General features: G+C 45.7%; 1 protein-coding gene across 1 annotated transcript in view; it reads left to right on the forward strand.

Moving 5' to 3' along the window:
- Positions 1–25000, forward strand: part of LOC138467288 (uncharacterized) — a 5113521-nt gene that overhangs the window by 1947232 nt on the left and 3141289 nt on the right. Inside the window, exon 11 of the mRNA XM_069607285.1 lies at positions 17257–17331. Coding sequence (XP_069463386.1) covers positions 17257–17331 — 75 coding nt within the window. The remainder of the gene's footprint in view (positions 1–17256; positions 17332–25000) is intronic.

A 25000-nucleotide genomic window follows, 5' to 3' on the forward strand; every position in this document is an offset into this window, starting at 1 on the left:
ACACATATATACATTAACTTGGTTCAAATGCACACTACAAATCAAATACTTCTGCAAAGGTATGAATAGACAAGTAATATACACAAAAAGGTCCACAAAGATGATCCCTAGCTAAATGTGTCCAGCGCTAAGTTGCCAGGGGCCTTGTGCCCTATTGTTCAGGATACAGTTCCACAGAACTTAGGATGCAGGAAATAATGCAGGTAGGGTCTCTGGGGACCAGTGAAAGGTTCTTAGAGTTAGGGTTCAATGTAGTCTAATGCCGAAAAGGATCCCCAACAGTCAGAAGTCTTGCCTAGGCAAGAATTGGCAAAGCCAAAAGTATTAGAAATAGGTTTATTATAAGCCTGTTGACTTCTAATGGGAGTATAAGGGTAGGTTAAAAGCTCAATAACTTTTTTAAAAAATATATTTTTTATTGGTTTTCACAACATACAAAACATAACCAACACACCCGACTGTCGCGGTTACTTCCAGCATGGCATTCGTTTTATGTTACATATTACAGTCATCCCCCCTCCCACCCCTTTGACTCGAGCTTCCCCTCATTGCCTTATCTTCCTCTAATCTGGGGGCAAATCCCCCTCATCCTGTCCACTAGTATCACTTTCATTGGAGTCGACGATGGAAGATCCCGCCAGTGTGGCAACCATTTACCTCCAAGCTATAAGTGTGTCCACTTCCTCTCCCCCCCCTACTGACTGCATCATACCACACCGTGGTCTCAGTGTCAGCCCATTTCAGGAGGTCTTTCCACCACACTTCCACTCTGGGCCTATGAGCTACTTTCCACCCCATGGCTATTCTCCTTTTGGCCAGGATGTATGCCAGGTCCTTGAGTTTACTGACGTGTTTTAAATTCCGTGGTCTGGCAAATCCGCCCAACATGCATGCCCATACAGATTCCACATCCAACTTAATCCCCTTCTCGGACAATCGTAGCTTGACTTCTCCCCAAAATCTCCTCACCTCCGGGCAGGCCCAGAACATATGGATCATCCCAGCATCCACCACCCCGCACCTGGGGCATTTTTGTATGTCTGGGCCCCCAAATCTGGCAATCCTTAGGGGGGTCATGTATGCCCTGTGGGTGACATATTGCTGTATCTGCTGCAATCTGGCATTTCTGGACACCTTTTTGTGGTATCTCTGGGCTCTTTCCCACTGTCCATCTAGCATGGGTTCTCCCGCATCTTCCTCCCACTCTTTTCTCAGTTGGGGCGGCTCCTTGCTCACTCTAGACATCAATACTTCATATATCCGGGATATCTCATGCCCTCCCTCCGAGATATCGTACATCATCTCTATGGCTGCATCCGGCTGCTCAGCCAGTGGTGCCTCGGACCACGTCTCCTTTACCCGTTGGATTATTCTAGTGTACGTAATGTACTGCCCAATGTGTACTCCCGTATCCTCCACTATCGCATGGAAATCCAGTGCCTTCCCGTCTTGCCATATATCTCCGAGGGTCGCCAGGCCCACCGGTTCCCAGTATTTACGGATACCTATCCTTAGTTGCTCATCTGCCCCACATAGCGCCACAAGTGGCACCTGCGGGGAGCTAGGTTTCGGGTTCCCCACCACCCGGCACGCCTTACGCCACGTCTTCCAGTCCAGCACCAGTAGTCCCAGCCTCCCCCGCAGCTCTGATTTAGGTAACCATATTAGTTCTTTTAGGAAGCAGGATTCACATTCACCCCTAAGTAGTCTGGATTCCGCTGTCTCGTCTTCCGACAGCCAACTAGCCACATATTGTAGCAGCCCTGCCAGGTGGTATATCTCGAAGTTCGGCAGCTTAATGCCCGCTCTATCATGCGTATTCTGCAGTTTCCATAAGGCTATTCTGTTCCTAGAGTTATGCCATAGGAAACCTCGACATAAACTCTGGAGTTTGGTGAAGAAGCGCCTGGGCAGCATGCACGGGATGTTTGCGAAGTAATGTAACAGCCTGGGTAGGACCACCATTTTGAGCAGGGTCGCCCTCCCCACCATAGCTAGGGGGAGTTTTGCCCAGAATTGCATGCTGTTCTTAATACCTTCCACCACCCTGTCTGTGTTATATTTGTGCTCATCTTCGGTCATATGATATATATTAATCCCCAAGTAGCGGAATGTTCTGGTCTGCCATGGTATCCGCAAAGTGGGCAACCTACCCTGTGGGGCTCCCGTGTACCTGCCCAGTGGGAACATGCATGACTTTTCTGGGTTAACTGCTATGCCCGAGAGGGTGGCGTAGTTCCCCATCATCTCCAGGATGTATTGCAGGTTCTCCTCAGGGAAGCGCAGGTACAACAACATATTGTCCGCGTACAGCGATATCAAATGTGGTCCCCCTTTAGGTTGTACCCCTATTTCCTCGTATTGCTGTCTTAGGCAGATTGCTAACAGTTCTAGGGCCAGGATATACAGCATCAGGAACCATGGGCATCCCTGCCCCGTCCCTCTGCTGAGCTGCCATTTGTCCGATATTATCGGCCCCGTTTTAACCCTGGCTATTGGGGAGCTGTACACCATTTTTACCCATCGCAGGTACCCTTGTCCCATCCCATACTCCTTCAGGGCCGCCAGCATCCATGGCCACCTCACTGAGTCGAAGGCCTTTACTGCGTCTAGTGAAACTATTGCTATCTCGCCCGGGTCCTTCTTTGCCTGTTCTATTATATGGTGCAGCCTTCTGTGAATATCCATTATGCTCCTGCCTAGGATGTAACCCGTTTGTTCGGGGTGTATGAGTTTGGTAATCACTTGTTTCAATCGGTTAGCCAACACTGTCGTTACGATTTTGCTATCCTGATTTAACATGGACAGGGGTCTGTACGACCCACAATCCGTACGTGGCTTGCCGGGCTTAATAAGCGGAATGATCACCGCTTCCCTTAGGGACTCCTGCAGAGTCCCCCTCTCGAAGGCCTTGTTTAACATTGCCAGCAGTGTATGTTTTATAGAATTCGCTGGGGAGGCCATCCATCCCAGGGCCTTGCACGTGGGCAGGTGTAATACCACTGTCTCCAATTCCTCTAGAGTTATGGGGGCATCTAGGTTCTCCCTTTCCTCCTTGCTCAATTTTGGTAACACAATGTCTTCCAGTGTTTCCTGTATCTCCTGTGCTGTGGGCTCTCCTGCATCCTCATACAGACGTTTATAAAATCTATAGAATCCCTCGTTCACTCCCTCCTGGGTGTTCCAGACCTGGCCCTCTTCCATCAGTATCTCTCTGATCGCTGGCCTCGGTGTCTCGTTCTTATATAGCCATGCGAGCAGCCTCCCCGGTTTGTCCCCCCCGCGTACTGCCTCTCAACATATTTTTTGTAATTCAGATTACAGAGCCTCTCCCAGAGTCCCACACACGCCTGTTGTAATTGGCCCACCCGCTCAGCGTCCTCCTGTGAGGTGCTCCCTTTCCATATAATTCTTTCTAGTTTCCTCTCAGTCTCATGCAAGTCCCGCTCTATACGCCCTTGGAGCCCTCTGGATTTAGATATGGCTGCCCCTCTGATCACCACCTTGAAAGCCTCCCATAGGTTTCCCTCTGACTTCACCCTCCCCGTGTTGTTGTCGAAATACCCGGTTATTTCCTCCCTGAGGTCCTCTCGGAAAGCAGTGTCCTTCAATGCCTCGGCCCGAAGCCTCCACGTCGGGATTCTTGCTCTGGGAAGCTGGTGTCACCAGGCCAGGACCAGAGGGGAATGGTCCGATAATATGCACGGCCTGTATTCTGAGTCAGTCATTTCCCCGGCTAGTTCCTGGGTGGTAAACATATAATCCAGTGTCGTGTACAGGTTGTGTGGGGCAGCATAGTGCGAGTAGTGCCTATCGTTTGGGTGTTGCTGCCTCCATATATCTACTAATCCAAAATCTCTCAGCAAGTCCTGTAATGCTCTTGCCGCAGGAGTGGGTTTGTCTAGTTTAGTATCTGACCTGTCCATTTTGGGGTGCAACGTACAGTTAAAGTCCCCTCCCCATATGACCGCTCCTCCTAAGTGGGGGCTAATTTTGTGGTATAATGTCTTGAGATAGGCCACTGTGTCTTGGTTGGGGGCATATGTGTTTATGATGCACAGTTCTCTGTTCTCTAGCAGTCCCTGCATCGCTACCATCCTCCCATCTGGGTCTACCGTGGTTTGGAGCAGTTGGAAGGGCACATGTGGTGCCACCCAGGTGATCACCCCCCTAGCGTAAGCTGAACATGTCGCGCCAATGGTGGTCCCTCTCCACTTTCTCCCCATCACCTCTTGTCTCTCTCTAGTGAGGTGGGTTTCTTGCAGCAGGGCTATATCTATTTTTTGCCTTCTCAGGTACATCATAACCTTGTTCCTCTTCAGGTAGCTGTTGAGGCCTCTGACGTTCCAGGTCACTATTCTAAGTTCTCCCATCGTCATCCATATTTATCCCCATCCCTCCGCCCCTCTCGCCCCCCTCTTCCAGTTAACTTGGCCTGAGTATTAGCTTGTTCCCCATGCTTTTTCCACCTAAACTCCCCAACTACCCCCCTGCCCCCGGTCTTCCCAACTAACAACACTGCACACACCCCAACCCCCCCTCCCCCTCGCACCCACCTTCCCAACTGTTGCCCAGCTCCATCCCTGGATCTCAGGCTTGCCCGCATTTGGTTCCCTAACTCGGCTGTGCCGATCTCAAGAACCCAGCAGGGGGTTGCCGTTCTAACGGCGGCCCAACTAAACTAGTTGTGGGGGTATAAGAGCGAGCTCCTCTGGCCTCCTGCATTTTGCTCTATTTCGCCCAGCATGGGCTGCTCCGCCTATGCCACCCAATGCTTATCTATCACAACTGGCTTCACCCTATCTTATATTCCTGTCCCAGTGTCAAGTTGGGCGGCGCCTCGTGGCCAGCCGCCTCAATTCTACTTATCTGCTCCGGCTTCCTTCTGGTTGTCAGGTTCTGAGGGGCAGTTCTGGGCATCCAGCCACTCCGTTGCGTCCACAGGGGAGTCAAAGAACAGGGCTCTATTGTTATGGTACAACTTCAGCTTCGCCCGGTACATCAACATGTATTTGTAACCCGCCTCTCGCAATCTTCTCTTCACGGCCCCATAGTTCATACGTTGTCTCTGCACCAAGAGCGTATAGTCCGGGTACGCTGTGATGTTTGCTGATGCCCTTTGTATCGTGCCTCCTTTCTGGAAGTGTTCAAGGATCTTCTTCATCTATCATCTCGATAGTTCAGGATTTTGGCTATTATCGGTCTTGGGGGAGCACCTGGTGGCGGCCTCCTGGTTAAGGCTCTATGCGCTCTCTCACTGCGAAGCCCTGTGAGAGTGCCTCTCCTTCTATTTCCTGCAGCAGCCTCGTCTCGACATATTCCCATTATTCCCATATTCCCATATTCGACATTAGGTCCCTCTGCCCCCTCTGGTAGCCCTACCAGATGTATATTATTTCTTCGAGCACGTCCCTCCGCTTCCTCCGCTCTATTCTCCAGGTTGCTCACCCGTTGTTTCAGGATGTGGATCTCTAATGTGTGGGATGCGCATGCATTAGTGTTTGGGGCAATGTCTTTTTCAAGCTTGCCTGTGCGCTCCGCCAGTGCCCTTACATCCTGCCTTAGGAGGTTCACGTCCTCCTGGACTTCTCCGACTTTGAGCTCCAGTGCCGCTTTCAATTCCATCATGACGCACTCCAGCTTGGTTTCCCACCTGAATTTCAGGTCGGCTATCGCTTCCAGGGTCTGCTGGTCGTTTTGTGCCATGGTGGAGTCTACAGAGGGGTCTTGTCTTTACTCCTGGCTCCCTCCGTCGCCTGCGGGGACCTAGCAAACTCCTCCAGCATGGGTTATTTCGCTTTGATCTTGGTCTGTCTGCCGGCCATCGCATTGCTGCCCCAAGGCTTCGGTTTGGCTGTCCTGGGTGTGACCTTCGGTGTTACCAGGCCTATTTATGGCAACGGTGGAAGGCTGTGGTTTGGCCCCCCTTCGCGCTGTGTGTTGGCTTTCTAGTGGGTTGTATACTCCCACGTTACTAGCTGCTGTGGCGACCGCTGCCTTGTTGTGCCTTGGTGTGCTGGCCCGTATTGGGCCTTATGTTGGCTGCTCCCCCGGTCCTCACAACTTTCAAGTGCCAGCTCTGAGGCGGGGTCAGCCTTGCTCGTATGTATCTGTGGTACTTCCCCCTGGATGGGCGCTTTAGGCTTGCTCCCCTTCTTTTAAGGCCTTGTGGGTTCCCACTGTCCCGCTGTGTTAACCTTAATAGTTATTATGTGCGCCGTGTTGCCACGCCGTGGTTTGCCCTTCCAGTCCGCTCCCGTGGGAGCTCCTGTAGCCCTTCTGCTCCACTCACCACCTGCCCACTGGTGCTTCCTTTTGTGGTTTTCCGTGCGCCTTGCACCTCACTGCGTCCGCCCTGCGCCTGGCGTTGTGGCTCTGCCCCCTTCCAGTCCGACTTCCTGGAACGGGTGTTGGGGTTGTGTGCGGGGTGCCACACGTTGGCACCAGCTACCTCCCGGGCCAGGTCTGACCTACCTTGCGGTTGTTTCTGGGTCTCGTGTCCCCGCCTCTGCGTTTAGGCATCTGGTGCAGTCCCTGCCAGCTGTGCCTCGGGACCTCACGCCTGTCCCTGTCCCTCGCTGGTGAAAAATCCGCACTCCAGTGTATTGGGCAGCTCCAGTCCCACCCACTTCCTATGTTTGCGGCGTACTTAGATCAGGGATTTCTTGTTCCCTTAGGTTGGCTCTTAGGTGCACCGTAGCGCGGGGGCTAGTGTCCCCAGTGCAGCCCGCCTTAGTGGTGCCTCCTTACACGGCTGGGGCAGCGTGGCTTTTAAACGTGGGTTTTCCTGTCCCCACGTTACTTCTTGGGGCTCTTTCCATGGCTGCTTTGTGTGCTTCCCTTATACGGACACTGGTGTCCGCAGTGTTATTGAGTACACCGCTGCCACCGTATCTGCTCTGCTACTTCGTTTGCATATTCCTTGTTGTGCACACACTGTTCTGCCGTGACCGGCGTTCCGCGAGTTGCATGGGTCCCGGGTTTATATTGTACTTTAAGTGTGCTCCGCCGGGCTCCTCTCGCAGCTCCGTGAAGAGCCTAATGCAGCCACTAGCTACGAAGCGCGGACGTCACCGACACCTTCCACAGCAGTCCACTGTTACTGCAACAATATCTCATCTGTTGCCGGGTTTTGTTCCTGTCCGTTCATCGAGAGCGCAGGCTTCTCTTGAATGTATACGTTTGTTGGATACTTTGCTCTGCTGCCTCCGGCCCCTGGCAAGGGGGTGCGCGTGTCGTGCAGCTCACCCGGTAGTCAGGGTCCGTAGTTACATGTATTCCAAACCCACGATTAATGTGCCACCCAGGGCGGAAAGGATGTTCCTCATGCTCGCTTCCCACCACTGCACCGCTCCATCCCTCTCTCGCTGCAAGCACTGTGCTTCCATTCGGCGCTGCGGTCCTCACTGATCTTATCTGTGCCTGGCGGGCACCGTCCTTTGTTTAGTGCCGATCGCCATCTTGTTTCTTTCTTCGCTGAGTACTCCCGAACTCTTCTGCTTGTAACTCCTGTTACTCGTTGCGGTCTGCTACAGTTGAGCCAGCGCAGCGTTCTCCCATTCCTACTGCAGGAACTTCAAAGATTCTCCAGTTGTACGGGCATATCACCTCAATAGGGCAGGATTATATCAGGATCGGCAGGAGCTCCAGGGATTAAAGTCCTATGCCATGGCTCTCTTAGCCACGCCCCCCTTAAAAGCTCAATGAACTTCCCCCGCTTACTCTGAATCTTCCCCAATCTTGGTAGAACAAAGGAAGGGTGCCCTATGTTGCTTTTCCCACCAAGATTTGCGGTCCTTGATTTCCAGGGGTTGCAGGTTCGAGCTTCACTCCAGTTGGTGTCTTTTGCTGGTGCAAGGACTCTCGGTCAAGGAATGCAAAAACTCTCGATGCAGCACCCTTCTCAGGACTGGACTCGTGTCAGGTAAGCAGGTTTCGGACGGTGCATGCCGCGCACAGTGATGCAACAGGAATCAGTAGCCGCGGTCAGACTTTCCGGTCTATCTCGTGTCCCCGTTGTGCTAAGACGCCGAGATCTCTCAGGAGGGAGCCTTGCAGTGGCAGCTGAGGGTGTACCAAGTTTCAGGTGGCGGCGTTAGCACTGTAGCCCAAAAACAAAGCTGGTCAGCCACAGGATGGCTCCAGGGCACTTCCAAAGATGTTTTTTGTGCTGGGCACCGAGCAGACGTCAAGAATGGATGGTCCTTCCACTCCAAGGGTCGTAGCACCTTCGCAGGCCTACTGAAGATCACAAGCAAGACAGGGCTCCACCAGGGCTGCAGCAGAAGTTGGTTGCCAGGCCGCCTTGAGTCAGGTTTCAGGTTTCTTCACGGGTCTCACAGCTGGACAGGATACTTGGCTCCTTCAGGTTTCTCCAGGGCCTCTGAAAACTGGGTGCAGGGGTCCCCTTCTTATCCTAAAAGCCAGGTAGGAGCCGAAACTCCCACTAGTCAATAGCAGGACTAGCCGACACACACACCCCAGCAGTGGTCCAATCAGGACCACTGGCAAGGACACTCATGCATACCACTCAGACACACCGAAACCAAGATGTGGATTGAAGTCAGACTACCCAGCCCACATCCTGCCTGCAAACACACATAGCCCTCAAGTAGCCCGCCAAAAGCTGCTGCTTTCCCGGGCACTGGAAGTCCTAATAAGGATCTTCCTGGCCTCTAAGGCCAGGAAGAAGGCTAAACAACAAGATGCAAAAAGAACAGGCAGAAAATCTTGTGGCATGGCCATGTTTGACCAGTAGCCACAGTTAATAGCCAAACACAGTAAACACGGTAAAGCTAAAACGAAATTCCCCAAAAAGTGGGAATAAGTCACTACTGCCATCAGCCCATCTTTTAAGCACATCTAGAGTAACCAAAAATCCTCTGAGTGTTGGAATAGGGCAACAAAAAAATGTACCCCATTTTACTGCAGTGTAAGCTGCTTTGTGCAATAATAAAAAGTTACCACAAGTGATACAAAAGTAACCACAAGTTGCAACATAGTAACATGACTAAGGGAAACACTGTTTCCCAGTACTGATAGCCTTAAGGACATATCTGTAGAGGAGGAGCCAAGTACCCCTACTCCACCTACCCTGCCTACATTACCTAAGAAGTATGAACCAAAGTATGTGACGTATACTACACCAATAAGAAAGTAAGAAGAGCAACGACTCTGCGAAGTACCCATAAGAATACCTGTACCTAAGAGAATATGGGATGCAAAGTACCCATTGAGGAAACCATACCTACATCCAAGACAATATGATGGCCATTTGAATGCGATTCCTGATGAAACCAAGAAACTGAATGACCAGGATGAATGGTGACGTCATACGAAACTGAATCGACCCCATATAGAAGATAACCAGACCAGAGAGGCAGATAATTTATGAAGGAGAAAGAAGTTCCAAGGATAAGTGACATCTTGGGATCAAGGTGAAGAGACTTATGCCATAAACATAATGAAGATGCTTAGTTTAAAAGTGTACAGACGCAATGAAACGCAAGCAGCAAAGCAATCGTGAAGCTAGCCAAATGTTTATAGTGAATAGATCGTGGCAAGCGCCTACATATTTATACCTCATAGATAGATATGGATTGAATAAAGAATGAAGGTTCCACTACGTATATAGCAGTCTTGAGCAACGAGGAAGGCTTCAATTCATTGTCGCAGCTACAAAAGCAATTGAATGAAACAGAATATATTTCAGCTAAGGAGTTGGAGAAGCCAATGATCCAAGGTTTTATCAGAACTAGAATTGGCTTACATTAGATACAATTAACGTGAAAGAACAGAATCTCCTGTTCAAGAAAGTCAAGTGAAAACAAAAGACGTCAGAGGACTATTGGTGAATAAAATCAAATACATGAAAAGGCTCAAATCGTGGTGTCCAGTCATGTGATGGAAAGAAGTTGGACGCATGAGGAGATCACACCTACGCACGGAAGCCAGACAGTACCCATACTCCTTAAAAAATCTCAGAGAAAAGTACAGACTGTAGGCCAATTTCAAACACTAATTGACACTGAACCATTGAGTTGATGATGGAGTGTACTTTTAATTGGTGGGAAGCTGGTATCAAGACAAGCTCATCCACACCTCGTTGTTCACTCTGCATGCTGCTCACATAGGTGAAAAGTTATTGACGGGGGTTAATAGCCAACCAATTTTAAAGGACCACGTAGTTGGGGGTCCTACGGTTTGTGTAGACGATGGGACGTCATACAACTAGTGACGTTCATAGTGGCCATTTGAAGGGAAGGCTTAGTTGCCCCACCTGATGTGAAGTATCCAATTATTTCTCTTCGTTACTCTATACAGATATAACACCTATGCTTAGTCATTCACTTAGACCCAATCCCGCTTCCCGATAGGTTTTAGAAGTTTGCTAAATAGCATGACGTTGGTAATGACGCAGGTCAACATGTCAGCTATGACCAATTTTGCATTTAAGAACCCATTTCTTTAATGAAATGATTGAGAGTTGAGTATCGAGCGCTTGCTGATGTTCGTTGTACTCCCTGTTTTAGTTACTTGCATTAAGACAGACAAACCTTTGCCAAGCTTTTGTGTCGTCTGAATGATTGATGTTTGATTAAAATCTGCATCCACATCCATCTTCAGGGTATTGCTACTCATCTTAAAGGGCTGGAAATCTCCAGTTCATATCAGTTTCCCCATAACATGTGAGCAAAGGCCTGTGCAATGAAGCTGAAGGCTTCACTGTACTGCAAGAAGTACAGGTCAGATTAAAAAAAAAAGCAAAAAGTTTGGGGGTTTCATAAAGATGAAAGGAAACGGGCAGTAAAGAGAATCTTTCCTAACAGTATAAATCGATCCAACCCCAAATATTGAGAGGAACATAGACTTTGCTTTTCCAGGTTTTCAAAGCGCGATCCTAACTCTGGTCCCAGCTTCACAATATGTCTTTGTCTTGTCCAAGAAATGCTGGAGGATGTCTTACGGGTTTTCCACACCCGCTGCTAGCGAGTTTTTATTGTTATCTTTTTGCGCTTTGGGACGGCAGATAGAAAGTCCTGAGCTGCCTTGCGGGATGCAAAGAAGTGGGTCTGCACTATGTGGACAGCAAGTAGCTTGGCAGAGAAGCTCATAAAATAGGAGTATTGTGGGATCTCACAGCTCTCTTGACCTCCAAAAAGAACCCCTCGACAGCAGGGGAAAAGTCAGGAAAATTATGGAAAATGTCACCCTTATATTGCATGTGCCCTTTTTCCCTAGCAAATCGTAGCACAGTCCTTATAATTCAGCAGTTGTGCTGCTATGGGTCATGGAGGGGTACTAGGAACCGGTCTCTGTCTTGAGGATTGGTGTGCTCCTTTGACAGCAAACATGGCAGAGAGGTTATTGGGTCCAAACAATTCTTACACTATTGTCTCTACAAAGATTTCCATAGAGGATGATGGGGAGAAGTCACCCACACTAAGTATACAGATATTATTCTGCTGAGAGCGTCTCATGATCCTAATTTTTGGGACTGACACACTTTAAAGTATCCTTCATTGGCTGCACCTTGAAAGATATTGATACGTCGAGTCTTTAACTGGGGAGATCCTATTTTCATCTTCATACAGTCTTGCACTTTGTTTATCTAGTCCAGCTTTAAGGTGATCCACCTTACATGTCAAGGAGTTCACCTTAGTGTCCATTGTAGTTATGTCTAATTGGAGCTATAATAATATATCTCTAATTTCTGGCTCTGTTTGATATTCAATATTGATTTTTTCAGCAGGTTGTTCCACCACCCTTGCTTTTACCATTTTACCAGCTCTCAGGACTCCTCCAGTGGCGAAAGACAGTTTGGACTGCTGCAGATCATGTTTTCCCCTGGTGCCCCACCACTGGAACTCACCTCTTGATATCCAAGCAGGATATTATACAAGGGGGCCAAAAGGGGAGCCTGGCTCAGGGCCTGACAAGGCTTTTCTCAGATCCAGACAAGTCTAATTTTATCACAATTCATGCAAGTAGTCACGCTGAAAGGCTCCTACAAATTCATGCAGATATTTCTGGATCAGAACTGTTAAAGGCTGCTGAATAATAACACTGTAAGGTCCTGTACAACACAAACGCTGATGTTACTGAATGACAGAAGTAGCTACAAACCATATTTCCCAAGCACTGCCATAATTGACCTGCCCATAACATGGCAATCCCTCGAAAAGTGTTAAAGTACCCGATTTTAGGATGTCATTGCCTCACATATCACTATGTATTTCTGTACACGCGTCAGGGTAGACTAAGTGAGTTCCTACAGCGGCTTTCTACAACCCTAGACTCAGCTTACACAGTAGTTTAGGCATTCCAAAAATTACTGTACCTATCAAAAGGATACCAGTTTGCTCAATTTTCGTGGAGCTGCAACCTTCTTCTTTGTGTTCCATGTGTGTGATCCTAACCATACAAATGCCATTTTGCTCAGTTTAGGGAGTATCTTCTTTGTGTTGTACAACCCCTGTTTACATTTCTTCATTGGTTTAGAACGAGACAGAGGGAGGGCAATGCACCATTGATTTTCTGGTCACAGAGCGCACACACAGAGGCTGCCCAATTTAGGAAGGAGTGTGGGCTACCTTCTGCTGCCTTCTCTGACATTTTGTTAAGACATCTTTCCATATTGTGTAAAGGTTGTAAATGTAAGAGCACAATTCAGTCATCACCCCACATACGGCCGAGATACAGCTGGCTGTCTGTCCCCTTTCGTCTCATCTTTAGTGTAAATCGCTCTCAACGGTTGAGGCAGTACCTTTTCGGGCTCTAGGAGACCCTCTCTGGGGAACAGCTCACACCTTGTGCATATGCCAATTCATGACAGTGTAGTGGAAATGCAAACTCTGCGCGGAAAAGAGGTGTGCAAATATTAGTTACAGAAATAGTACACTAAAAGGGGAGGGGGACTCACCGATGGGTAAATAATTTTAAGTGTTAGACTTGAGAATGTCATAAACAATTGAAATTTAAGTAGATAGCTTTTAAACAATAAAGATAGGTTACAAGTAAGTATGTAGGGTTTAACATTAGATCAAGGTACTGTAAGCAGGCCTCACTGCATGCCTCTTTAGTAGAAATCAACTCACACGTTTTAATTTGCTTAGCAGCCACATCGGCTGAAAGCACATTGCAAGAGTACACGGTTCCCAGGATTGTACGAGAGGGAAGGAATGAACAATTTATGATAGTTTTGGGGTCCCAGAGCTGAGTTCACTGGTGAAGGGGAAAGGCAGTGAACATAACCTAATTTAATAATTCGGCATACTAGTTATGAAACTGGCCTTCTGGCAGTTTCTTTATTTACTTTTTCTTCAATTATATCTTTTATGAAATCTCGATGAACATAGCAAGGAGTCAACATCAATATAACAGTATTGTGCCCACTTAAGGGTTTGTTTTTCATGTACACTGTGTATTGAAGCACATTGTTCAATGCATCCAATAATGTGCTCTAAGTGAGCACAATATTGTTCTGCCCTGACATTTGAACTGACAATTTTGCCATGCCTGGTTTGAGAATTCATTACAACTTGTATTTCACCCCCCACCTCCTTTTTTAAATGTGCGGTGCTGGTCTCCTAGGCGGCAAATAGTGTTTTGGTACTTATTTCAATAATCCTAAATGACGCTCCTATTCTTTCAAGTGGTCAGTGTTTTGGTACATATCAATCTGTAAATGCGAGTCCATTCTCTATGTTTGTTTGCGGACGTCGCTCTTGTCGGATTTTAGAAAGTAGCTATAGGGCACTCCGGTCCTTCAGTTTTTGGAGTTATGTGTGTGAAGGTCCGTTTGTGGACACTGGAAATGGTAGGTGGAAAAGTTTAATGTTTGGCACCTGAGGTTGGGGGATTCTCTCTGTGGAATGCCCAGAGGCACTCTTATGGCCTTTTGGGTCTTGTAATCACACTTTATGGTAAATGTGGCGAGTAATGTTGCACTAGTGGCATGATAATTTCAGTGTGGGGGTGGGGTGTGAATCCTCCTGCATGTTGCGTTTTGCACATAAACTGGTGCTAGTACTGATTTTGGGGCTAGAGAATTTTTTGATTCACTGGCTTTCTACTGTCATGACTCACGTTCGTTACAAAAATAGTGGTGAATTAAGATTGCAGTAGGTGATGTCTTCTTTGCCCGCTATATGTGTTTTATAGGGTCCTCTAAGAAGTGTTTTGTGATTATAGGTTTTTAGATAATGACTGCAGTGTTTGAAGTACAGACCTAGCAAATAGGAGTCACCTTGCTACCATAAAGGTAGGTACGGTCCTAGGTTTTAAGACGGTTGTTTGATACTATGGTGGAGATAGAGTGAGAAAGTGTGGTCTTTCGTTTTATACAGTTTGCACTTTTTTGTGTCATTGCAGTGTTTTTGGAGTGGGTAATCTTGCGATGCCCTTTTGAAAGTCAAATCAGCCCTACTTATGAGGAGCAGGATTCCATTGATGTGTTAAAGGGACTACAGAGCACATGAAGCAGGTATAGAGGATCAAACTTGGTTGTTTGATGGTGCATTAAAGTAAACATATCAGATTGTTTTCCATAAGTGGTGCAGTCTGTGAAATCTGTGATCTATGAAACTGTTTTTTTTCATTTAAAAATAATTTGGGTGATTCTTTTTTTCCTTTCCTTTTCCCTTAGTTTATCATGTGTTTGCTACATTGTGGAGGCCAGTTTCCCCACTCGCCAATCATTTTAGAATTTGGAGCTGTTGAGCCCCTGAAGAATTTCCCAGTATCTATATTTGTGCACTGAAACATGTCGGGCTGCTTATATAACCACACAGTGTTATCTACTATAGATTTGTACTTAGGCCTATGTTTTGGTGTAATTATTCATGTAAATATATTGTTGGTTGTATGAATTTGTGCAATATATGTTTTATGTATGTAGTGCTTTTTTATGTGATGTACCCCTGTTTCAATAGATACATTTTTACAATAAAAGTATATGTTTAATTATGTATTTTGTTATGTATAGAAGCCAATAGGGGATTGGATGGGGCAAACAAAGTTGGACATATTGTAGTCATTGCAGTTAGCAGGAACCAATGTGCACATTTTAGGACTGCAGCAATACGATCCGTGGGCTTGAGGCCAAGGAAAAGTCTTCCAGTCCGATTCTAGATTAACCAAAGGGGGCATAGACAACAAAGGGGGAGTTTAAGGAAGAGGTTGTTGCAGTAGTCCAGCCTACACAGACTGGGGCTCTTCAGACATTGAGCTTCTGGGGGAAGGTGAGTAATGTTACAATGCCTGTAAGGAGGCCAAGCTGAACGCATGGGCTTTCTTAACAAGCTCCAAAATGTAAGGAGTAAAGGGGAGAGAGGATTTAAAGATAACCCCAATGTTTTTGGCCTCACAGGATGGTGAGTGTAGAGGGCCCAAAGACAGCGGCCAGAGGGCAGGAGAAAAACAGGGCATAGGTGTCACAGTAAAACATATCTCCATTTTAATGGCTTTCAGACACAGATTGTTAACCGCAAACAATGCCTCGATGGCGGTCAGACAATAAGAGATAAAAAACGAGGAAAACAAATTAGTTCAGGGAAGTTTAAAGAAACATGTGTGTCATTAACATAACACTGTAATGAGAAAAGAAGAAGGACATCAGGTGAGCCAGAGGGATGAAATAGATATGGAGAAGTCACAATTATAGGATAAAACCCTGGGGTACTCTGCAGGCACATTGAGGTGGTGGAGTACAAACAGCCAAGTTGCAGCTGGTAAGGACGGTAGTGAGGAAAATAAATCAGCCAGTCCAGTGCCCACCCCATAATGCTAGTGATATCATGTAACAATTTAATGAGGATTCAATTGTTGACCATGTGAAAGGTGGAGGAGACATCAAGAAGCACTGTCCTCAATTGTACTACAATCATAAATACCATATACACTTTAATTGTATAATCCCACCATATTACAAATACTGTATACTCCCACTATATTACCTATAATTACTATACACATATTACTGTAGGGTGTGTTGCCAGTGGTCAGATTGTTGGGCCCATGGCCTACGGCCATGCCCCCAAGAATCTGGCCACAACCAGTACAATATAATTAAACCATATAACAAGTGCGTACAATAAACCTTCAAATAACAAAACTCACCCAGAACCCTCTGCCTTCCACATGATATCCGTGGACAGTAAGAGGTAACTGCTGACTCAGCGGCACCTGCAAACCCCTTTTTCACCTTTAAAAACAGCTCCATGTCAACTTTATTCCACTCCCCCACCCTTTCCAGCCCCTCTTTCGTCCACCAAATAACCCCAAATGTGTTTTCCATACTTTTTCCTGACCACGCTATTCGCAGATATCAGCTGCTGTCCGCGGATCCAACATGACAACCGTATCAAAAAATGACGCACCTCACGCTTTTCATCATCCAATAGCGGGTGTGTCCGATGTCCGCGGACATTACACCGGTCTCCTTTTGGTCCAGGTGGGGTGTCCGCGAACCGAATAGGGACGTGAGTCCACGGACCGGACCCAGATATCACACATTTTTTGTACCTACTTTTTCACCATTTAAAAAAAAAAAGACTGGATGGATGTACACCAAATCTACAAAATGTGCGTTTTTGGGAAGAAGCTGCCGCTCCTGCCACACATTTTGAGAGCCCCCCTATAACTTAGACCCCCCTTGACGAAACTGCACCTAACTTTGTAGAATCATTCTGAATGGCCATATACTTTTTTTGCAAAGTTTTCTAAGGATTCGTCTGGAGGGGTTGGGGGGAGCAAAGTTATAAACCGCCCAAAAAGTGCTCTTTCTATGAGTTGAGCAACTTAACCATAACTAAATGGCCCCTACCTCAGGCCGTGTAATACATATATATTTCAATGGTTCTAAGCACACCCAATTCTTCCTAATAGGGCACCGTCGACTGATCCACCCTTACCAACACGCACCCAGATGATGATCCATCTGCATTCAGCAATACACTACCAAAGGGCTGCAAGGTCATACCAGTTAAAGATGTGTCGTATGCAAGTTAAATAGCATGTGCCAGTGAACTCAGCAAGTCCAGCACACATTTCTTCTGTGGGACTAATTTGTTGGTTTGGGCACCATGATACCAGAACTACTTGTCCCTGCCATAATGGGACTAGTATGTAAAGGTGCATTTACGCATAGAGTTTACATTAGTTCCATTGACTATATTTGTCTCAATAGTATGTAAGTTGCTAGTGGATACAAATATTGTCAACATTTTAACCTGTTTATTCTTGACCTTCCATTAGTTCCAGAAGAAGATGATGATGATTATTCAATAATCATTCCAGAACAACTTGTCAAACTTGCCAAAAAACATCGAAGTAAGTCAAAAGTTTTAATACATATTTGTGTTTAGTTACAACTATGATTACAGTTGCAATGCTTGTGTTTTCAAGAGAAATAATTAGTCATTCAGTTGTACATTTAAAAATTATTACACAGGGGCACTTTTGTAATAACTTTAACAAAACGGTAAGTGTTTTCAGAAGAAGGAATTCATTGCAAATGATTGAATGAAGGTATCCTAGTCAAAGAGTAGCAACCCTATGCCTCACAGTCTCTCTTTGTATTGTCAAAGGATCCTTATCCAGAGGAGAACAGGATTCTGGTTCAGTGGAGCGGCAACTACAGCCCATCAAGAAAGGTTGATACAATATATGTTTCCAATGTCATTTTATTTTTCAAATATATTACAAAAAGTGGTAAGCAAGATGAATATTATAAGCGGCAGGCTGCAATATCCAAATAAAAACCTGTAAATAATGTTCTTATTACAGGCTCATTGTGAAATCACTACTGGCCTGTAATAAGAAAATTACCTCGCTACTGTAACTATAATCAGTTATTACAGTTGGGTTGTGACATCACAATGCCTCCTGCTTAAGTCAACACAGAGCAAATTTCCATCTGTCACTTAAAGCTATGACTATTGTGTTAAGCTTCTGTGCCAAGGGCTGCAACAGGGGTTAATGGCCCGGCAGCCCAAGTTATCCAGCCCTTGGAACAGGGGCTTAACGCTATTAGCACCCCGGGTTGCCAAAGCGGTAACCCAGGGTGCTAAAAGAAAAGATTTTCCTTCATTCAATGGGACGCTAGCGCGGGTCGCGTTGAATGAAGGAAAATCCTTTGGAAAGATGGCCGCCATGAAAAAGGGAAGGCGGGGCTCCATACGGAGCCCCTCTTCCCTTTCCATGGCGGCCAACTAGAGCAAGGAAGAATGAGCGGTAAGGCATAACTCAAATTCTAAAACTGCAAAACGAGGATGAATAGTTAATTGTGACTTACTGCTTATAATGAAAAGGAAGGAAGGAAGAAAGAAAGAGAGGGAGAAAGAGAATGACAACCATTAGCAAAGTGTGGCAGACCGCTTATAGCGAGCGCCTCCTCCATGACAGATTGCAAGAAAGTAGGCTAACCATTAGCAATGAGTGGCAGACCGCTTAGAGCGAGCGCCTCCACAGTGCCCCTGATTCAAAGAAAGGAAGAAGAGGACCATTAGAACAGTGTGAGACTGCTTAGAGACAGATTTGTACTAAGGATCAAAGGGAGTGGAGGGCAGAAAATAGAATCCCAAGCTGGGGTTGAGAGAGAATTGAACAAGGAGGGCACAAACAAGACCAAGCTTTAAATGCTGGTCTAAACCTGGTCTAAAAATGTTCACAATTTTGGGACAGTGGTGCAGTTTACATCAGTAAGGGCCTCATCATGGATTGGGCAGCGTGGTAAAAAAGCGGGGTAACGATATTACTAACGCATTACCACTTCACCCAATCCTGAATTTGGGCGGAAAGTGGGAGAACTACCTCTAGCATTGAGCACTTTCTGTCCATTTTTGGCGCTATTACTGCCGCCGTAATAGTGCCCAGAATGCCCATTGGGGGATTTACCAACACCCCCTCCCCACAACTTGGCATCCGGCACTAATAGCACCGGACCGAGTTCCGGTAACACAATTTGCATTGGAAGGTATCCCGGCGGATATTACCAGCAATGAGTTTATGAGATTGTGAGTGGGGATATGTTCCAACTAAACAAAATAAAGATTTGATGAGTAGGATCTGGATAACTAGCAGCTAGTACATTGCATGCCACAAATGTAACTTTCATTTGAGATCCAAACTAGTGTCCATTTTATTTGCCTCATTGTAATTTGTATGTAATTGTAATTTTGTTTGATAATGTTTTTCTTTTTATTGTGGTGTAAGTGTTTTGTGGAAAGTTTATTTTAAGCTATACGTGATGTTTTATTATTAGTATGCTGCGTTATACCTCTAAATGTCTTATAGATGTGTCATGATGCTCCTTTATACACATTCCTAAAATAGATTATTTTCACATAGGTATATTTGTATGGCACCAGTTTCACTAGCGAGTGGTATTGCTTGGTGTCAAGCAAACTGGACACTTTGAATCTACAAGTATCGGATACATAATAACACCCAGCAATTTTACTTCCTGCATTCCATTTGAGGAGCACAAAAGAGAACAAAACGTTCAGTCTTGCACATGGTGCCAACATTTTTCATATTGCCCAAAGCTTTGCACTTTCCACAATGCAAAATACATATTCTGCTGCTATCAGTGGACTATCTGTGCACATTCCCTCCCCACTCTTGTTTCATTACATGTAACCAGTGTGCATATACAAATCTTCACCAGTTGCCAAGATAAACTGTGCAAAGCTCAGACCACTCATTTTGTGGTTGTCCTCACACTGTTTTGTTCCTGGCGCTACACCAAACTACAGCTTCATTGACACAGCCTGACACAAATACCAAGCAAACACCATTATTACCAATGATGGCAGCAAATAATCATCTGAATTTGGTAATAGAGACGTACACACACAGAGTGCCTGATATCTAAAAATACAGATAATACATACATGCATACATGACCAAATAATGGCACACGCGAACAAATAATGTACACACACCACACAGTGTACATGCAGGCACAAAAACAGCCCCATGGCGCCAATCTACTTCTCCTGCCCCAGCATGGGTGAATGTGTGGATGAGTAACTGTTTATCAGTGCGCAGAACAGTGGTAGAATTACATGGGTTGTATGGATGAAAGACACAATCATGCATGTATATGAACAGGTCGGTCTGTGATAAGGGATGCTAAGTTAAGCACCTACATCAATGTTTAATTGTAATGCCCACACTATTTGCACAGGGGAAAAGATACATTATTTTAAACATACCAAAGATGTGAGGGTCAACAAGACTGTCTGGCTAGTCTTCTATTTAACCAATAGGAAACAGAAATTAAAAAAAGCTTTCCACTGTGCAGCTGCATGGGATATTCAGACGTAGTAATTTAATTGAGGAAAAGTGTTAGATGGAAATGTTACTTATCTGATGGGAGCTTTGCAACACTGCCTACTCTTTGATGGTCAATAAATGTATGGCATTTGTTGTGTGGAAGTGATAGAAGGCCTTATTTGAGAGGGGCGGGGGGACAATAATGTCATATCCATAAAAGACTTTCTATTATGAGTCCTCTAAGTTGTCCCCTGCCACACCTTATAATGGCATTTCACTTATAGGGATGCACCACCCTCAAGAGTGAAGACATCCTCTTTTGTCACAAGTTTTGCAGCTATCTGTTTCAGTGTGAGTATAGGGGATGCCATTAGGGGGTACTGGTAGAGTGGCTGCCCTGTAACCTAGCTATAGCTTCTGATCCAAAATTCTGACCCCCGAAGCAGTTTTCTTCGGGTACTCTCTACAAAAATTAATGATGAGGATTCCGGAGGGCTCCCTCAAAACTATGTGGAATGCTGTGACCTGCACTGCTCTCTAACAAACAGGACATTGGATTGAGGCTCTCCCGAGTGCAAGGACATGTTTGTAAAACCAGTGATGGAACCGGAAGGACCAGAGGCATGCCCTGTATCTCATAGCCAAAAATAGCCCCTCTACCTCACTACAGAAACGCAGCTGCACAGTGATGGCGATTGCGGCAGACAACCCTTTAGCAATAATTTGGTGAAGCTCTTTTTGTGCTCACATTGCTCTTAAGGCCTGGGTGAGGCCGGCCTTTGGTGTGAACCCCCACTCTGAAGATGATATCAAGGTCACTGGGGGCCCCTTCCGGGACTGGGGCTGTGAAGTAGAGACACATCACCATGTGAGAATCATAAAGCAAGGAGGTAGGAGGAAGTGGACGCTGAGTGGCTTATGCTTAGCGAGTGCTTGAGACTTATTAGCCAAGCCTCCAATGTCCCCGGATCACAGTGCCTGGTATCATTTACACAATAAGTTGCTGACACATGCATTATAGAAGGGTCTCTGCACAGACTTCCTTAGCACATTCGGTGTCACTCGTGTTTTCTTTTGGTGAGATGAGGCCATGTCTGCCATACGTCTCAAAGGGACCTTATAATATAACACCCTTATCTTTACCATAACCCCAAAATATATTTTCAAACTGTAAATTAACATTAAACATAGTTGATGTCACTGTTAGTAATACACAGTTTACTCCTCAAAGTGTCTGGGTCTTTGTTCTGGTTATCCTCATTGGGTGATTGTGGCTCAGGACAAGGCTCACCTTGGCCCTCTGCGTTGTGGTTTGTATTAGGTTCTGGACTAATCCTGTTCTCTTCGTCCTCCGAGCTCCAGCAATTGAAGATTGTGCAGATGTTGTCAGCTGATGCGGTTTGCCTTCCCCACATGAACTGCCTGACGTGGGCTCTACTGGTCTGGTGATACCTTGATCCTCTGGCATGTCTATTCTCTTAATAGAAACTATATCTTTGGAGACAGATTGTCTTCCATCTGTAATCGTCATAGTTGAGCCTTTGATCTCTGCTATTTTCCATGGGCGAGGCATATAGCTCAAACTCACCTTGTCCAATAATCTTCTGGTCTTTGTCAAGCCAGAGTTTTCTACTTGAAGGCTTGTTAAATGTAGACCTCTTAAGGAAATGTCTGTATCATTGTTTGCTTGCCTTTTTCTTTGTACTTCATCGTCATTAATGGCTGGACTTATTCTGGAAGGATGATAGCGAATACTGCCAAGGGACTCTCTCCCATAAGAGCGTCTCCCGGAGCCATCCCTGTGAAAGAGTGGCGTGGACTGATGATCCCTCAAGAATTGCCTATGTGCTATGCTTATTCACCTTAACACCTTATTAACACCTTATTCAGCGTACGCATGAAACATTTCCATCTCCATTAGCCCCTGACCATAGCAAGGTTATTCTCAGATATTGGCTCACTATATTTTCAAGGTACATCTGGAACTCTCATCCTTGAAGTGGCAGGCCATTATCTGATTTGATTTGATCCAGAAAACCATGCATGGTAAAAATGTTCTGTAATGCAGAAATCACTGCACTTCTAGATAAAGAGAGGAGGAATTGGACTTGCGGACATCTAAGCCATTGGTCAATTACCACTGTGAAATGGTGCATTGTTCTGGTGCAGACAAAGTACACACTTGCACATTTCCATGGTTTGTCACTTCTGTCTGGGGATAGTATGGGTGGTTGCTTCTGTGTTGGTAATTACTACTGACACCAGACCCATAGATTTGTGTGTTTATCATCCTTTTCCTCCAGGAGGAGATGAAACCAACCGTTTTAACGCAGTCTTGTTTTAGTTTTTGCAGCTCCTTGATGACCTTGATGGGCCAGTTGTACTACTCTAACAGACACATCAACTGTGCTATTAACTATTCATTGCCCAATGTTACTTTACAGTTAGAATCTATATTTTGGGGTTATGGTAAAGATGAGATTTCCATTGCAAGGCCACTTTCAGAGGGACAGCAGACATGGTGACATCACATCGAAGCAATAAATGAGTGAAGGCAGTCCTTGTGGGGACCCTTACCATAATGCATGTGTCCATGTCCACGTAAAGACTCCCAGGCTCCCCCCTAATCCAGGGTCACCAGAGGCTTGGCAAGCAGCCTCCATCACTGGTGACGAATCAGGATAACCATTACATGCACATTTTCTGTCACGCACTGGTGTGCGCTTCTCTGCACAGAATCCATTCCTTCGTGGGTCTGTGAGGTTGTATCATTGTAAAGGTAGGAGTGGCTTGGATGCCGTCTTTTAATTCCAGGCGGCACTGAGAAAGATTGCGTAAAGAAAAAAAAGAAAAAACGAGGAGGAGAGTAGAGCAACGCCTCCACACATGCCACACACAGACAAATGCTGTTCACAAAAGATGATCCCAGGTGGGTGAAAGGAAAGAGGTAGTGCCTCTGTCTGGTGTGCTTATACACTTATCTTCTTTCCCCTTGCCTTGCATTGCACACTTTTAAATGCCCAGGTAATGACCACAGGTCAGTGAGCCTATAGCATATGACTAGCCTGCTGGGCACCGCGCCAATAATTTCTAAGCCTAGAGATTATTGACGTGGGCTAACTTTGTCAGATGACACAGGAGGAGCTCAAAGACCAGCCACTATGTCCAGACACATGGTACTTTGACTGCATCCATTGGCAGAGTTTGACGTTCTAGGAGCCCCATCAAGCCATGGCGCGAGGTGGGCACTGTAGGTAGAACGGTTGGAGATTTACTGTCTTGCCACACCAGAAGAAAACATTGCAAAAAGGTTGACATTGTTGTACATGGCAGGTCCTGCAGTTCATCTGATATTTAAGAAACTGACAATTGTAGATGGCTCTGACCAGACAGCTAAAATGGCTCATGAAAACTATTTTTGCCACATGGTTAATGCAGACTATGAAATATTTTTGCTCAGAAATGTAGAACAAAATGATGACGAAACATTTGATGCATTTCGTACTCTTCTATGTCCGCTGGCATTTACATTCACCCTTATGAATGTGGAAGACTAGACAAGGACTCAAGCGATCTAAGGCTGCTACTCAGTTAAATTGAGAAGCAAATACTAAGAGAACCGTGAATAGTCTTAACAAGAATACGCAAATTAGAAGATCCCCCGAGTTGGCTAAAGAGAGAGTAACCAGGACTAACTTGGCAATAAAAGCAGCCAAAATAGAAGACGCATGTGCAATAGTAAAGTCTCTTCCAACTGCAACTACACATTTGAATGGCCCAAAAGCCATGCAGAGATTTCACATACTGTGGCAATGGACTCCCATACTCTGGAGTTTGCCTGACAAAGGGTTACAAGTGTGGACAAGTTTGCCGTGTTCGGTTCCTTAAACAAAAGGTAAACAAAAAAGAACCTCCCCAAACCAAGCGCAAAGCAAAAATAGCCCACATGGAAAGATCACAGAAAGCTCAGAAAAAAACACTACCCTGAAGATGATGGGGATGCTTTTTTCACAACAAACATGCTTGGCACGGAGACGAAAAGAAAGCGAAAACCACAATGTAATGTCAAAATACAAGTAACAGGCCCACCAAGTTCTCATAGACACTGAAACATTGGTTGCTGTCATGGCTCACACTAATTTTAGGCAGTTCCACATACCTGGTCAGCTACCATTCACAAAAGTACGTATCTACAGTTTTGGAGGATCAAAACTGATTCCCTTAGGGGGGCGTGGCCAAGCGCCATGAGGAATGGCCGCATAATCATTTGTGCTCCTTCTCCATCAGAAATGTCAACATCCATTATCACTTAAAACATCTAAAATTCATTAAAGCCTCCTTACTTTATCTGTGGCGTTACTTTGGGGGACGTTTCAGCCACTTCCTATGTTCTTTCTGTGGCGTTTGTTCAAAGGCGTCAGGCGCTGTGATCCCTTGATGTGAGAAGCTGACGTTTCCAGTCAGCTGTACGGACAGGCTGCAATGCGAGGTGCGGTTATTCGGAAGAAACACCATTGAATTCACAACACAGCTCCAAATATATAAAGAATAAGAAAATTACTCTTATTTTAAAGGTATTGTTCCTTTTTCGGTAGATACATTTGTATACAGCTGGAACTTTCCCTATAAAACATAATTCACCACTCTGAAGGATTTAAGCCTTTATTCCAATTAGAATATCTGTTTTTCCCTCTTACCAAGGAATATAATCAGCAGTTAC

This window comes from Ambystoma mexicanum, chromosome 4q (assembly GCF_040938575.1).
Source record: "Ambystoma mexicanum isolate Mex_15411 chromosome 4q, UKY_AmexF1_1, whole genome shotgun sequence".
Taxonomy (NCBI): Eukaryota; Metazoa; Chordata; class Amphibia; order Caudata; family Ambystomatidae; genus Ambystoma; species Ambystoma mexicanum.